This window comes from Myotis yumanensis, unplaced genomic scaffold, assembly GCF_028538775.1.
Source record: "Myotis yumanensis isolate MYYU_CA2020_CCGP unplaced genomic scaffold, mMyoYum1.0.hap1 SCAF_1, whole genome shotgun sequence".
NCBI lineage: Eukaryota > Metazoa > Chordata > Mammalia > Chiroptera > Vespertilionidae > Myotis > Myotis yumanensis.
In genome coordinates this window covers 30,826,660-30,842,401 of record NW_027223752.1, presented here as the reverse complement: position 1 = coordinate 30,842,401, position 15,742 = coordinate 30,826,660, and the positions used below count along the sequence as shown (strand labels likewise).

The window sequence follows — 15,742 nt, the reverse complement described above, 5'->3', positions numbered from 1 at the left end:
TTCTCTTTCTCAGTCTTCATTCTCAACCCATCATCTCTGTTACCATCATCCTGCTTCTGAGATTCCCAAAGAGAATGTACTCCATGCTAGCAAGGGGTCTGGTCTGTATTGTTCACCACTGCAGCCCCAGCACAGGGCCTGACACATAATAGGAAATCAACACATATTTGTTAAAACAAATTAATAAACTCAGCACAAAATGCAGATGCTACAGTCTCTTTAGAATGAAACAGTCCATATTACCGTTAAGTGTTCAGCCAACCAGCCTCCACCACTCACTGACTTTAGAATAACCTTAAAGAAGTTATTTCTCTGAACCTCAGCTTGCTGGAAGGATTAAATGAGATGATGTACATCAAGCACTTTGCACAGTGGAGGCATGTAGCAAATGCTAGAGAAGTGTTGCCTGACATTATTGCTGTAGCTGTCTGGTTTACCTCCAGGCCACTTATTGCAGTCACTACAGAATTTTCATTCCATTATCCCAATTAAAAACCCTCCTGAGGGAAGTTTTCCAATAAATGCCTCCTTATAGAATTAGGGATAATGGGACAAGGAAGATTCTCAGTATTTACCACTCCCTCCCTCAAAAGGATGTATCTTCAATTTAACGGGAAAAAAAGCTGTTATAAGGTTGCATAATACATATATTATGCATAAGAAAGCATTCAATCTTCAAAAGAATGATTCCAAGAATTATCACTAAACCAGAGACTCACTAAAGTGCTCTTCTCACAGTTTATGCCGAAGATCTTTTTTTTTTTTTTTTTTTTTTTTTTTTTTTTTAAATATATTTTATTGATTTTTTACAGAGAGGAAGGGAGAAGGATAGAGAGTTAGAAACATCGATGAGAGAGAACCACCGATCAGCTGCCTCTTGCACACCCCCTACTGGGGATGTGCCCGCAACCAAGGTACATGCCCTTGACTGGAATCGAACCTGGGACCATCCAGTCCACAGGCCGATGCTCTATCCACTGAGCCAAACCAGTTAGGGCTATGCCGAAGATCTTAATAGATGACACAGCTTTATAAGATCTTTGGTGTCTGGGTCCGAAACTGAGAGGGGTCTGGTTTCTATTCAATATGGAGTGAGATAGTAGAGCCATGGTTAAGTAAGAATATAGCATATACTAGTAACTATTTTAAAGTCAATTAACAATAGTAACTCCTCCAGCAATAATACACTCCTCTGAATGGCCATATTTTCTCCATACCACTCTGACATTATCCACCTTATTCTATGTATTTGTCTTCTACCAGCACTAGACTGTCCTCTCACCAAGGGCAAATTCAGTGTCTTATTACCACTTTGTATCTCCCTCAGTTGTCAGCACATAGTAGGCACTCATTAAATGTTTGTTGAATTGTTACATTTATTTACTCTCATTAACACATTTCATTCATTCAACAAATATTTGAGTGCGTACTATGTGCCAAATACTGTCTAGATGCTGACGAACAGAAAAGGTAAAAATCACTGCCCAGTCCAGCCAGGGTGGCTCAGTGGTTGTGCGTCAACCTTTGAACCAGGAAATCACTGTTTGATTCCAGTCAGGGCACATGCCCAGTTGCTGGCTCGAGGGCATGCAGGAAACAGCTGATTGATGTTTCTCTCTTTCTCTCCTTCTCCCTTCCTCTTTCTCTAAAAACCAATTAGAAATCTTCAAAATTAATTAATTAATTAGTTGATTAATTAAATGGCACAAGGGAACCTTCTGGGGGGATAGAAATGTTCTCTACCTTGACCTTGGTGAGGGACAGGGGGGTTACTCGTGTACATATATTTGTCAAAACTCATAGAACTATACACTTACAATGTGTAAATTATACCACAAAAGAGCTTATTTTTAAAAGTCTTGTTACATCATGTACTTTTTTTATGTCATGTCAAATGGTGATAAGTGGTATAAAAAGAAATCGGGATATAAGACTAGGACTACAAGGTGGGGATAAGGGTTGCTCTTATAAATATGATGGTCAGGGAAGGCTGCACTTTAATGCCAAAATCTAGGTCAATCCTTTAAAAAAAAAAAAAAGTAGCAACTCCATTTTCTGTGGTAATGAAAGAAAAAGGAATGTCACGAATAACGCAAAACAGTACATTAACCTGAAATCATTTATGTTTAGTTCTAGACAGAAACTTCCCCCTCCCCCAAAAGCGACAGGTTTTTCAGAGATTACTCAAACTAATAAGGCACATAATTGACACTCAATAAATGTTTACAACTGTTGTTCAATGACACATGTAAATTGAATTGAGCTCTTTGAAAAAGGTTATGAGAGGTTATGGAAAACAGTTTAGTCATAAGGATGACATATTCACTAGGCAGAAGCAACTGGGCTGGAAAGCAGAGGAACTTTAACATACTCTAGGACTGCTGAAGTGCTCTCGCAACCTCAAGCTGGGGTGTCTGTGCCTACAGGCCAGAACCAAGCTCTGTCAGTTCTGTTCAAGCATTCCACCATGTAGACCAGCCGTGGGCAAACTACGGCCCCGCTGGCCGGATCCGGCCCGTTTGAAATGAATAAAACTAAAAAAAAAAAAAAAAAAAGACCGTACCCTTTTATGTCATGATGTTTACTTTGAATTTATATTAGTTCACACAAACACTCCATCCATGCTTTTGTTCCGGCCCTCCGGTCCAGTTTAAGAACCCATTGTGGCCCTCGAGTCAAAAAGTTTGCCCACCCCTGATAGACTCAAATTCCCTGGGAAAGACAGCAGGAATTCAGTCACAAGCAGAAGGAAATCAGGAAGAGGGGGAAATTTTCCAGAGCTGCTAGAAAGTAGAATCATCCTCCAGTGAAGTGAAGGCAGAGGTCAAGTGCTTACATATGGCTGGTATATACGCTCTTTTCCCAAGAACGCCAGCCACTACCAAGACAACCACACAAACAGTTTAAACAGAGCCTCTTAATTTCTGGCCAACAGTCATTGGAAAGAGAGGCAAAATGTACAAAACATCCTCCAAGGAAGCATCCACCCTTTCCTGCCTCCAAAAATCCTACTGTGTCCTTCCTTCCCATAGGTCTTTCCAATTCCTCTTGCCTGCAACTTTCTACAATCCCTTCTTCGGGGTCGCATCCATTAGCTTTCCTCTGATTTCCCACGACCAATCAAATGTGCTCAATTCATTCAGCAGTTCTAAGCCCAGATAGAAATGATCTCATGGGAGCTCCTCCCAAAGCAAGCAAGACTCCCCAGAAAACTTTAGCCAGCTCTCAGAAGCCCTTCCCTGCTACACCATCTCCAGGATAAACTCGAAGGTGGTACGGCCAGGAGATGCATCCACAGGGAAAACATATAAGGTCAACAGAATAGGAAATCTTCCTCTTATACTACCCCCGACTCAAAAAGCCAAATGTTTGACCAATTCCAGAAAAAATCAATCACTTTAAGGAAGTGACAGACCAGAAAAAAAAAAGAATTGCACAAACTGGAGGTAACTTGAAATAGTTAAAAATAAGTTCCCTGAAAAGCTGACTCACAGTGATTTTGATGGCTTATATGGGTCAAATTTTAAACAGCCCTGCACTAAACAAAATAGCCTCGCAGGTTAAATGCCAGGAGCCTGTATAACAGCAGAAGATGCAGAGCAGAAACTGAAGGCACACAATAGGGGCTCTTTCATTTTTTTGCCCGTCTGAGTCATCCTCAACCCTGCATTTCCCAGTAATCCCATACAATGCCTCCCCCTCCACCATTATTACTAAACAAAAGGGGCTTTTACTGGGGCTTATAGAAGTAAAAGGCAGCAGCAGTGGAGGGAGCCTCTGCTGCTCCTCCAATTATTGCTTATTATTTTGACAGACAGACAGCTCCTGAACAGATCTATGGCTTTGTGTTACTTTTTAAAATATAGCATCTAAGAACCAATAGTAAGTATATATATTCATGTTCTGACCAGAACTTACCAAAAGGCTAACAGCCACGGCACCAAAATTGGTCCTTATAAGAGTTCGGCCACAGGGAGAGAGAAATGCGGATGTCCCGAAATTTAGAAGATGATGACCCCCCTGGCTCATGACCTATTGACCAGATTTAAGGGGTTTCTGCCAACCGGTCTGAAACAAAGGGCCTGGAAAGAGCGAGCCCTGCCCAGCAAGGTACCCTAGACCCGGAAGCAGACAAAGGGCCAAGGAGTCACCAGCAGATGAGTCTAGCACAGCCGATGTGTGGTTAGGATTCCCATAGTCGGAAAACATCCTCCGCTATTTTCCATTCCTGAATCCCATTAAAATAATGTCTCTTTTAGCCAACTTAAAAAAAAAAAGCCAAGTCCCAGTATTCTGAGCCACACTATTCTGGGACTGTAAACAAGTGACGCAGCCAAGTACCGTGATGGGTCTTCTTAAAGGGACGGTCTCAGTGAGATGAGGTCCACCACTGACTTCGCGGAGGGAAGGACAAAGAAGACTCCCTTGGTCTCCCGTTTCCTGGAGGGCCCAAGGCGTCAATTTCTTAGTCAAGGGGGGGCCTGCCTCAGTGGGTATTTTCTTAGCTTCTCATTGACCACCCCGGCTCCCTGGCTTCCTTAGCACCTGCATGCTGCGCATGAGGAGTCTTTCGGCATGAAAACATCCCTGGTTCTCCTAATGTCCCAGTCAGGGGGTCAGTCAGCATGAAGAGGAAACAGGGAAAATTTCCTGTCAGGCTGCTGCTCTATTCTCTTGGCAAGAGGACAGTTATAGGAAGTTCTTAGAAAAGAGACAAAGAGGAGAATGGGGTGATTATTTAAAAAAAAAACCTGAATGGGTTTTAAATGTATGTGTACATAAGAATGAAGAGAAAATTTTGAATCCTTTTCCCCTTTTACTAATAAACATTCTGATAAGATATCTGAGTTTCTACTATCCTCTTCGTCCCCTCGAAGAATCCTAATTATTAGAACTATTCTTCTAACCTTTGAGTTATTTGCTAAGGGTGTTGTCTCTACAAGAGATTACAATGACTTGTCAGTGTGGATCATCTACTTGTTATGGGCTGTAAACAATGGATCCCTAAGTCCTTTGGTTTGCCTAGCACCATTCTACTGGGCCTAGAAAAATCAACGAACACAACCCAGAAAGTCTAACTATTTCACTGGAGGGGTTACAAAATATGCCAAAAGAAAATACTGATTTCACCTAGATTACTTCTGAGGAGTGAAAAAAAACTAGTGTACCGATTAAATATTTTGTTCCTGATATATTTTCCACTTCACTAGTATCCAGGTCTCCTATTCAACCAAACCTTCATCTGTTAGATCGGGTTCCCAATCTCAGCACTACTGACATTTTGTACCAGATAATTATTATTTTTGTTAATCCTCACCCAAGGATTTTTTCCCCCATTGATTTTTAGAGAGCGTGGAAGGGAAGGGGACAGACAGAGAGAGAGAAACATCGATGTGAGAGACATCAATTGGTTGCCTCCCACACACACCCCAACTGGGGATGGGGATCAAACTGCAACTGAGGTATGTGCCCTGGACCAGAATCGAACCCGAGACCCTTCAGTCCATGGGCCGACGTTCTAACCACTGTCCCAAACCAGCTAGAGCAGATAATTATTTTTGTGGGGGGCTGCCCTAAGCATTGTAAGATACTTAGCAGCACCCTGGCTTCTACCCACTTGCCAGTAGCACACCCCCCTCTACCCGCACCTGTGACAAGCAAAGACGTCTCAACATTGCCAAATGCCCCCTAAGGAAGCAAAATCACTCCTGGTTGAGAATTACTGTGTTAGTTTAATACCAAATGAGGCTAATTTAGCTCTCTTTATTGTATAAATTTTGTTCTTAAAGACTTTTAGTTTTATAGATTCAATAAAAGTTGGGGTATTAAGCAGGTGCTATTTGCACAAACCAAAAGCCCAGGAGTCACCACTAAGTTCTCTCATTCCCTCACTCCTCCACCCAATATATCAGCATTTGTTTTACATCCAAACTTTGTCCCTCATTCATTAATGTTTTTCCATCTCATCATGTCAATGATAACACCAAATCTAAGCCACCTCTCACCTCACCTTCTGCCATAGCCTCCTACGTGGTTTCACCACTTTCATTCTTGTCCCCTTACAATCACCACAATCTAGTCTTCACACTCCAGTCAAGGGACATCTCTTAAAAAGTTCTATCAGTCCTAACCGGTTTGGCTCAGTGGATAGAGCGTCAGCCTGCGGACTGAAGGGTCCCAGGTTCAATTCCAGTCAAGGGCATGTACCTTGGTTGTGGGCACATCCCCAATAGGGGGTGTGCAGGAGGCAGCTGATTGATGTTTCTCTCTCATCGATGTTTCTAACTCTCTCTCTCTCTCCCTTCCCCTCTGTAAAAAAATCAATAAAATATATTAAAAAAAAAAAAGTTCTATCAGATGTGACTCTCTGGCATAAAACAGACAGATTACTCTCATAATCCAGTTATTTCTATGGTCTACAAGGCCCCATGTGATCTGGCACCTGCTTGTTTCTGCACCTGTTTCCTTAACACACTCCAGCCACACTGGCATACTCAAACATTCAGTCCCACCTTCTTTCTGTTCCCATTTCCCTCTGGAGGTCTATTTGCCCAGGTAGTATCAGTCATCAGGTCTTTGCTTATAAGTCACCTCTACTATAAAACCTTCCCTGGCTCTCCTGCAAGAGTGGATTCCAAATCATCTTGCAGGCCCTGGCTGGGTGGCTCAGTTAGGTCGTCGTTCCAAAACGCCAAGGTTGTAGGTTCGATCCCCGTTCAGGGCACATACAAGAATCAACCAATGTATGTATAACTAAGTGGAACAACAAATTGATGTTGCTCTCTCTCCCTCTTCCTCTCTCTCGCTAAAAACCACCTGTTTATGTGTTTTACATATGTGAACTGTGCTTTCCCCACTTAAATGGTAAGTTCTATGATGGCATGGACCAAGTTTTATTAACCATGTATCCCTGGAACCTAGAAAGTGCCTGGCACATAACATATGGTCAATAACTGTGATGAATTATTGAGTGGCTTTGGCTAGCAGGCCACAAATGAGTTTCCACTTCTGAAACCAAAAGTTAGTCTCTCGTCAAATTTATAATTCCAATACCCACTCAAATGACAACAACGTGATAAAAAAATTTTCACCTCTAAAAGGTAACTTTTTGTCCTTTAAGTTTTCCAAAAGAAACTGAATACTTGAATCACAAGCAACAAATCTTAGGAGACTCTAGGCCATAGAATTTGAGGAAACCACACATAACATTAGCAGCCTATAAGCTGCTAAATGTTCCTTATGTACACAGATGCCTAGAAACAAGAAAATAAAAACAAAGTTGGGGCCTAACTCATTGAATTTTTTTTTATATATGTTTTTATTGATTTTTTTACAGAGAGGAAGGGAGAGGGATAGAGAGTTAGAAACATCGATGAGAGAGAAACATCGATCAGCTGCCTCCTGCACACTCCCCACTGGGTATGTGCCCGCAACCAAGGTACATGCCCTTGACCAGAATCGAACCTGGGACCCTTGAGTCTGCAGGCCAACGTTCTATCCACTGAGCCAAACCAGTCAGGGCTGAATTTTTTTTTTTTTGTGGTCTTTTTTTTTTTTTTTTTTTTTTTTGTCTTTTCTCTTTCTCTTTTATTCCCCTTTTCTCTTCTTTTTTTTTTCTTTCATAGAATATTTATTGCTATGAGGAAGGAGTTCTGCAATGACAAGTCTTACATTTGTATAGAGCTGTTTCATTTGATTCTTACAGCAGCCATGAGGAACTGGTGATCTGATGCTTTTGACCATATAAAGCTTAACTAGAAAGTTTAAAAGATTTGGTCAGAGATAGCAGAAGTCTCACAAAGCAAGGATCTTAGAGCCAGATACCTGTGTTCAAATCCTCTGCCACTTACTGTAACTTGATCTTGGCAAGTTACTTCCTCTCTCTGTGCTTCGGTGTCCTCATCTATAAAATACAATGCTACAGACGGAATGTTTGTATCCCCTCCAAAATTCACATGTTGAAATCTAACCCCCAATATGATGGTATTAGGAGATGGCGCCTTTGGAGGTGATTAGGTCATTAGCATAAAGCCTCCTGAGTGGAATTATATGGGTCCCTTATGAAAGAAACCCAAGAGCCCTAGCCAATTTGGTGTCAGTGGATAAGAGTGTCAGCCCTCGGACTGAAGGGTCCTTATTAAGGACACATTCCTTGGTTGCAGGCTCCATCCTGGCCCTGGATGGGGCAGAGCGGGAGGCAGCCAATCAATGATTCTCTCTCATCATTGAGGTTTCTATCTCTCTCTCCCTCTCCCTTCCTCTCTGAAATCAATAAAAATATATATTAAAAAAAAAGGGGGGGGGGGGGACTGGGAGGAGGACAAGAGCCAGCTGGAAGAGGTTAATTGGGGGAAAAAGAGAACCTATGTAATACTTTCAACAAAAAAGATTTAAAAAAAAAAACTACTGCAACAGACTGGTAGTGGACACTGCGTGCCAGGCCTTATGACAAATCCTTCCCATTCCTAATATCTTTGAATCCTCTCAACTACTACTATGAAGTAGAAGGCCCAGAGCTTATAACTTGCATGGTTATATAGCCAGCAGGTGTTATAGCCAGGATATGAATCAAGCAGTCTTCACTCGAAAGCACAGACCTTACGTATACTACCTTCTCTGGAAACTATACCATTATACCACCCCTTCCCCAATCGCCCCTAGTGGTCATACACTACCCTCTCCCCAACTCAGAATCCAATCAAATGTTCTTCAGTCCTTCTGTAATCCCAGGTGCCTCACTGGCTTTTACTGATCAGAAGCCTATACACGAAAATATAAGAAGAGCCCATCTGGAGAGAATACTATCCTTATCAAATGCCACTTAAAAAAAATTTTTTTAATTGAATTCAGAGAGGGGAGAGGGAGGGAGAGAGAGAGGGGAGAGAGAAAGATAGAGATAGAGATAGAGAGAGATAGAGAGAGAGAGAGAGAGAGATGATAGAGATAAAGAAATATCAGACACACATGGACTGGTTGCCTCCCATACTCTGAAACACAACCTAGGTATATGACCAGGAATTGAACCCGCAACCTTCAGTGCACAGACAACACTCCAACTGAGCCACACCAGCCAGGGCTCAAATGCCACTTTTTTTAAAAAATATATTTTTATTGATTTCAGAGAGGAAGGGAGAGAGAGGGAGAAACATCGATGATGAAAATCATTGATTGGCTGCCTCCTGCACACCCCCCACTGGGGATTGAGCCCGCAACCTGGGCATGTGCCCTTGACTGGAATCGAACCCGGAACCCTTCAGTCCGCAGGCCAACGCTCTATTCACTGAGCCACACCAGCTAGGGCTCAAATGCCACTTTTTAAAGACCAGCTGGTGTGGCTCAGTGGTTGAGCATCGACCCATCAATCAGGAAATCATGGTTTGATTCCCAGTCAGGGCACATGCCAGGGTGTCAGATTCAATCCCCAGTAGGGGGCGTGCAGGAGGCAACCAATCATTGATTCTCTCTTATCATTGGTGTTTCTATGCCTCTCCCCATCTTCCTTCCTCTCTCTGAAATCAATAAAAACATACTAAAAAAAAAAAAGACCTGCTTCTCTAAATGGAGCGAGCAGGCTTATGACTTATTGCCTAACACTTCCATGGTACTCACTATAGGTGGTTCTTTTCCCTGCACAGGTACAATCCCTCATCATTCACATTTATTCACAATGTGCCAAAGGCTCTCATTCAGAAAACTGTTCTAAATCAGTTCTTCCTAACAATAACAACAGCTATCATATACTGAGCACTTATTATGCAATAAGCTATACAAAACTGCCATTTCATCCTCACAACAAACCAATGAAGTCTCAATGTTCCCAATTTATAGATGAAAAAACTGAGGCTCGGAGAAGTAAAGAAATTCAGTCCAAAAAGAAAAAAAGAGAGAGAGAGAGAGAAAGAAATTCAGCCCAAGGTCACACAACTTGGTAAGGAACTAAACCTGACTCCTTGCAATTTAAGCTTTAGGGGTCTTGCCTTTTAATGATAAAATGGGAGCTCCTCCTAGACCAGTGATGGCGAACCTATGACACGCGTGTCAGAGGTGACACGCGAACTCATTTTTTTGGTTGATTTTTCTTTGTTAAATGGCATTTAAATATATAAAATAAATATCAAAAATATAAATCTTTGTTTTACTATGGTTGCAAATATCAAAAAATTTCTATCTGTGACATGGCACCAGAGTTAAGTTAGGGTTTTTCAAAATGCTGACACGCCGAGCTCAAAAGGTTCACCATCACTGCCCTAGGCTCTCCTTTTGAGAGCTACCTTCCAACAACAGATCGGCTCCACTACCACGAGTGCCCAAGGGCTTACCTGAATTTCTTCGTTTTCATCTACTAGGAGGAAGCTCACAACCTTCTCAGTCATCTTCTTCCTCTTGGTCTCCTCATCCATCTCTTCTTCCTCCAGTGAATCCTGGCCCTTAGGGACATGGTAGGCGGTAACGGGGTGTCTCCTTTTGTTACCCCCAGAATGAGTCCTCTTCTGGCACTCCAGGCACAAGTTGATTTTACAGGTCTGGCACCGCACAGCTGCCCTCTGCCTAACACCGGGTGAGTGCCCGTTGGGGCCCTTGCAGGGGTCACAGTACGGGACGTGGCCAGGTTTGAGTCTTATCCGCTCGTGGTTTCTCAGGCGCTCCTGCCGATGGAGCTCCTCCTCGCAGCGGAGACACTGCAGGCTACAGCACTCATCACACTCGAAGACAGCTTCGTCAGTCCCGCTGCAGGCGTAACTTTCCTGGCACATCAGCCCTGGGTTCAGGCCCTTCTGTGCTGGGGAAGTCTGAGCACTCATACTCAGGTTGGTAAGGAAACCAACCACCATAAAACAGCCACTGGGCTTTCCCCAGCAGTGAAAACAAAGGCTTTGAGGATGAAGACCACACAGAAATACCACAGGGTTCTGAACACCTTACACTTACACACACACACACACACACACACACACACTCAGTGTCCCATTAGAATTCTTCACACACTCACAAATGTTCAAATTTTTAATTTTCTGCCTCCAAGGCTTCTGTATCAGCAGCAATGTTCATTTGGTTTGATGGTTTCATCCTCCATAAAGTGCAGACAAATATGTGGTCCAAATTAACTTGGAAGGGTCTTTTATGGCTATCTGAGAGAGAGCTGACGTGTTCACTGAGGTGGACTCATTCACTGGGCCTCAAGCACAAGGTTTTGGTAATGAAAGAGAGTGGTCAGAAGCTTTTCAACATAATCCAACCTCAAGGCAATACTTCAGGGGATACCTAAAATAAAGGAAGGAAAAGGATTTCACTCATCTAAAAACAGAAGTACACCTTTAAAGGAAAAAAAAAAAAAAAGCCCTGGCCGGTTTTGCTCAGTGATTAGAGCATCAGCCACCGGACCCAAGGGCTCGAGTTCAATTCCCAGTCAAAGGCATGTACCGCGGTTGCAGGCTCAATCCCCAGCCCCATTGGGACAAGTGCCGGGAGGCAACCAATCGATGTGTCTCTCTCACATCAATGTTTCTCTCTTTCTCTCTCTCCCCACCTCCTCCATCCTCTCCACTCTCTCTAAAAAAATCACTGGGGCCGGAGGGGGGTCAATAGGGGAACAAGGGGGACATATGTAATACTTTCAACAATAAAGAATTATTTTTAAAAATCACTGGAGTGCTCACTTCGGCAGCACATATACTAAACTTAGAACAATACAGAGAAGATTAGCAAGGCCCCTGTGCAAGGATGGCATGCAAATTTGTGAAGAGTTCCATTTTTTTTTTTTTTTAAATCACTGGAAAGAATAAAAATACCCTAGGGTGAGGATTTAAAAAAAAAAAAAAGATTGTGATTAAATACAACACCAAAACTCCTGTAAGAAATCTCATTCTTGCTTGTAAAATTTACACTGGCTCAGCCTCACCAGTGTAGCTCACTGGTTGCGCATCAACCCATGAACCAAGAGATCAATGAATAGATTGTGGGTCAGGACACATGCAGCGGTTGCAGCACCATCACCAGTAGGAGGCATGCAGGAGGCAGCTGATAGAGGTTTCTTTCTCTTCGGATGTTTCTATTTCTCTATTCCTCTTCCTTCCTCTCTCTAAAAATCATTCTGACCTAGCAATTTCTTCTCAAAATTATGGTCAAGTTGTCCTTTGAAAATAACCACTACCTCTAGGCCCAAGGCATTTAAGAGACTTTGCTACTTTATTTCCCAGACAGAAATTTTCTGTTCACTCAGTTATTAAATTCAGAATAAAAATCACTGGCCTGGCAGGCGTGGCTCAATGGTTGAGCATCGACCTATGAACAGGAGGTCACAGTTCGATTCCCTGTCAGGGCGCATGCCCAGGTTGAGGGCTAGATTCCCAGTGTGGGGCATGCTGGAGGCAGCCGATCAAGCTGATCGATGGTTCTCTCTGATCACTGATGTTTCCATCTCTCCCTCCCTCTCCCTTCCTCTCTGAAACAAATAAAAATAGATATTTTTTAAATCACTAAGCAAAAAATCCTTGGAGGGACACCTTCTGCACCCCCACATGCACTCCACAATTGGGAGAGATGGAAAAAGAAGCCTGAAAAAGCTAAAGAAATGATAATAGTAATAAACTTTAGCTCCATCCAAGTACTAGAGTTGTTTCAGGTTAGACAGATGTCTATTAAGAACTCTAAACCTGGAAACAAGAATCACCATTTCTTGCTTGAAAACAATATATAAAACAATTACTGTACTTCCTTTTGTTCCTTCTCTAACTGAAAAAAAAAGAGCAACAGGAGACAGAATTCCTGCACTATGGCCCACCGCAAAGCCAGACCTGCAGTGAGTTAAAACCATTTTTTCCCTTTGTTACTCAAAAACTTAAAAATAACTCTTTAAAAAAATATTTAACTGGGGCAGGAAAGGGGCTTTTGTGACTTCTACAATTATATTCCAAACTCCCCTTCGCCTTAACACCCATTCTAAAGCCCCAACGAAACGCAAAGCCCTCTTTTCAGATATTTCCTTCCTACCCCTCCTACACAGAAATCAACCGATCAATCTTATTTTTAGATAAACAAGGAAGGCGAAGGGAGTGACTAGGAGACCTTATTTACACTCTAACCTCAGACGTGCCCCAACTAGCTCCCACACGAAAACAAAAATTTGTCGCAATTGAGAGAAATATAAAATCAGCCTTCAAAAGAACACCTCCCCGCCCGCCAGGCAAAGCAAACATGCCCACTCTGCCCCCTACTCGGTATCTCCCTGCAGCCAGGGGATTCCTCACCCTTCCTTCCTCCCGGGCACCACCACCACAACCCGAGGGGTAGGAGCAGAGTCGAAGAACAAAGAAGGTCTCCCCAAACCCCCCACAAACACTGGCAGAGGCCAGAGCCGAATCTATTGTTTATGCCACCCCACCCCCACAACAGCCGCACCCGCCACCCCCCCTTGGGGGCAGCCTGAGCTCCAGGACTACGGTCCGTCCCCTCGGCAGGGCCGTGCCCTTCCCTCCCCTCCCGCGACGGCCAGGGGACCCCACCATGGAGCAGCTCGGCTGCGGCCAGGCGGCGTCGGGGGACCACGGGGCGCCGGTGGGGGCGGGGGCTGTTTCTCAGGGCACCGGAGGATCCATCCTCATCTCCATCTCCGCCCCCCACCTCCTTCGCAGCCTCCCGGGCTTCCTCCTCTCCTGTTGTCAGTTGTGATCAGCTGATCGGAGTGAACTTCTACCAGGTCCGACTAACAGGAAGGCGTGAGCTGTGCAGCCCTAGGAGGGAGGAGGGGGCGGGGGGTGGAGTCTGACGCTCCAAACGCGGAGAATGGTACGCATAGCTTCCTGGGAAATGTAGTTTCCTGGAGGGGCATCCTCCCCTACGCGCCGGAAGTGAGGGCCCGGAATGACTACAACTCCCAGTACTGAAGACATTGCTCTTGCCAGGAAGCGGTGGAAACAAGCCATGAAGCATTTCGGGAGTTGGAGTTTTTGCATTGACTGTGGTTTCTGCTGTTTTCAGAGCCTTGTTTTGGGCATTGGCCCCAGAAAGGATGGCGTTAAGTTAGAGAATTGATGTAATGTGTAGTATACGCAAGGTAATTTCATCTCAAACAACCCTTATTTCCCACCATTCCTTCAGAAATGTGTAAAAACAGCCTCCACTTCCTCAATTTCACCATGCACAAACTAGGGGGAAAAAAGAATTGGTAAGAGAATAAAAGTACTCCTGTGAGTTTTGTTTTCCATTTACCAGTATTCGCCAAGCCAACCATTAATTTCCACCTCCCCTACCTTTTATTTTTTCTGACCTTTCCTTACATAGTTCCTGAATTTTAAGTCATCCTTAAGTTAAACAGACTATATTGTCAGATAAGCTTGCAGGCTTCAGTGCAGGGTAATAATTAATAGTGTTATCTGGCTTTATGTGAAAGGCCATATATTTGTTTAATGTTTTCACTTTGGGGGTTGTTTTTGTTTTTTCTGTCTGTTTGAATCATGGAACAACACTGAAAAAAAAAAAAAAAAAAAAGCCTGATGTAGTCAAAAGAGCACTGATCTAAGATGCCAAGACTGAAAGCTTGTTCTAGAAAGCTCTTGGGTTAAGTCGCTCAATCACCCCATGAAATGAAGAAATTGTACTGTATAAACTCAAGTCTCTGCCAATTCTAACGTATCATTCTATCTTGATAATTGTTAACCCAGGAGAGAATACTAAGGTTGAGTTACTTGACAGGTCACTCAGCAAATTATTGACAAAGCTGGGACAAGAACCCATCTCCTCAGCCGGCAGCTGGAAGGAAGGCCCTGGCCGGCAGCTGGAAGGCCCCGATCAGCCCTGATTGCTGGCCAGGCCTAGGGACCCTACCCGTGCACAATTTTTGTGCATTGGGCCTTTAGTAGTCAATAACATTCTAACAACTATGTCTGGTGTCATATGGGTACTAGATTTATCGGGATGATCACTTAGTAAGTTATGTATTGTCTGATCTCTGGGTTGTACAGCAGAAACTAATATAATATTGTATGTCAACTGTAACTGAAAAATTATTTAAAATAAAAAATAAGCCTAGCCTGTTTGGCTCAGTTGATAGAGTGTCAGCATGCAGACTGAAGGGTCCCAGGTTCGATTCCGGTCAAGGACACATGCCCGAGTTGCAGGCTCAGTCCCCAGTGGGAGGTGTGCAGGAGGCAACTGGTCAATGATTCTCTCTCATCATTGATGTTTCTCTCTCTCTCTCCCTCTTCCTTCCACTCTAAATCAATAAAATATACATATATTTTTAAAATATATATTAAATAAATAAATAATCTAAGACTTTACTGGAAAAAAATAAAACATAAGTGAGATCATTTAAAAAAAGTTAGAAAAGTCTATGTTAGTATTTGCTCTATTAGAATTATTTTACAGCTACTTGATTAAATGTGCTGATTTGAAAAATAATGAAGTTATAAAAATTCCATAATTGCACATAAATTAGCCCCAAAGCATAAAAAAAAAAAAGAACCTGCCCTGACCGGTTTGGCCCAGTGGATAGAGCGTCGGCCTGCGGACTGAAGGGTCCCAGGTTCGATTCCGGTCAAGGGCATGTACCTGGGTTGCGGGCACATCCCCAGTGAGGGGTGTGCAGGCGGCAGCTAATCGATGTTTCTCTCTCATCGATGTTTCTAACTCTCTATCTCTCTCGTTCCTCTCTGTAAAAAATCAATAAAATATATTTTAAAAATCAATAAAAGATATTTTTTTTAAAAAAAGAACCTATCTCCGAGTTAGTCACAAACTCTTA

The 15,742-nt window shown here is 43.1% G+C and overlaps 1 protein-coding gene and 1 non-coding gene across 3 annotated transcripts in view; one reads left to right on the top strand and one right to left on the bottom strand.

The window, feature by feature from the left end:
* The window catches only part of ZFYVE1 (zinc finger FYVE-type containing 1), a 47,712-nt gene extending 33,995 nt beyond the window's left edge, over window positions 1–13,717 (bottom strand). Inside the window, exons 1-2 of one of the 2 annotated variants that reach the window (XM_070417187.1) lie at window positions 13,503–13,717; window positions 10,320–11,262 (exon numbers count right to left, since the gene is read on the bottom strand). In XM_070417187.1, coding sequence (XP_070273288.1) covers window positions 10,320–10,832 — 513 coding nt within the window. In that variant the 5' untranslated portion in view covers window positions 10,833–11,262; window positions 13,503–13,717. Of the gene's footprint in view, window positions 1–3,918; window positions 4,278–10,319; window positions 11,263–13,502 lie in introns of those variants that run through there. The other variant, XM_070417195.1, reaches the window with a different exon arrangement.
* LOC138999860 (U6 spliceosomal RNA) lies at window positions 11,650–11,756 on the top strand. The gene has a single exon (XR_011469466.1). It is a non-coding gene; the product is annotated as a U6 spliceosomal RNA (small nuclear RNA).
* Window positions 13,718–15,742: the final 2,025 nt, after the last annotated feature.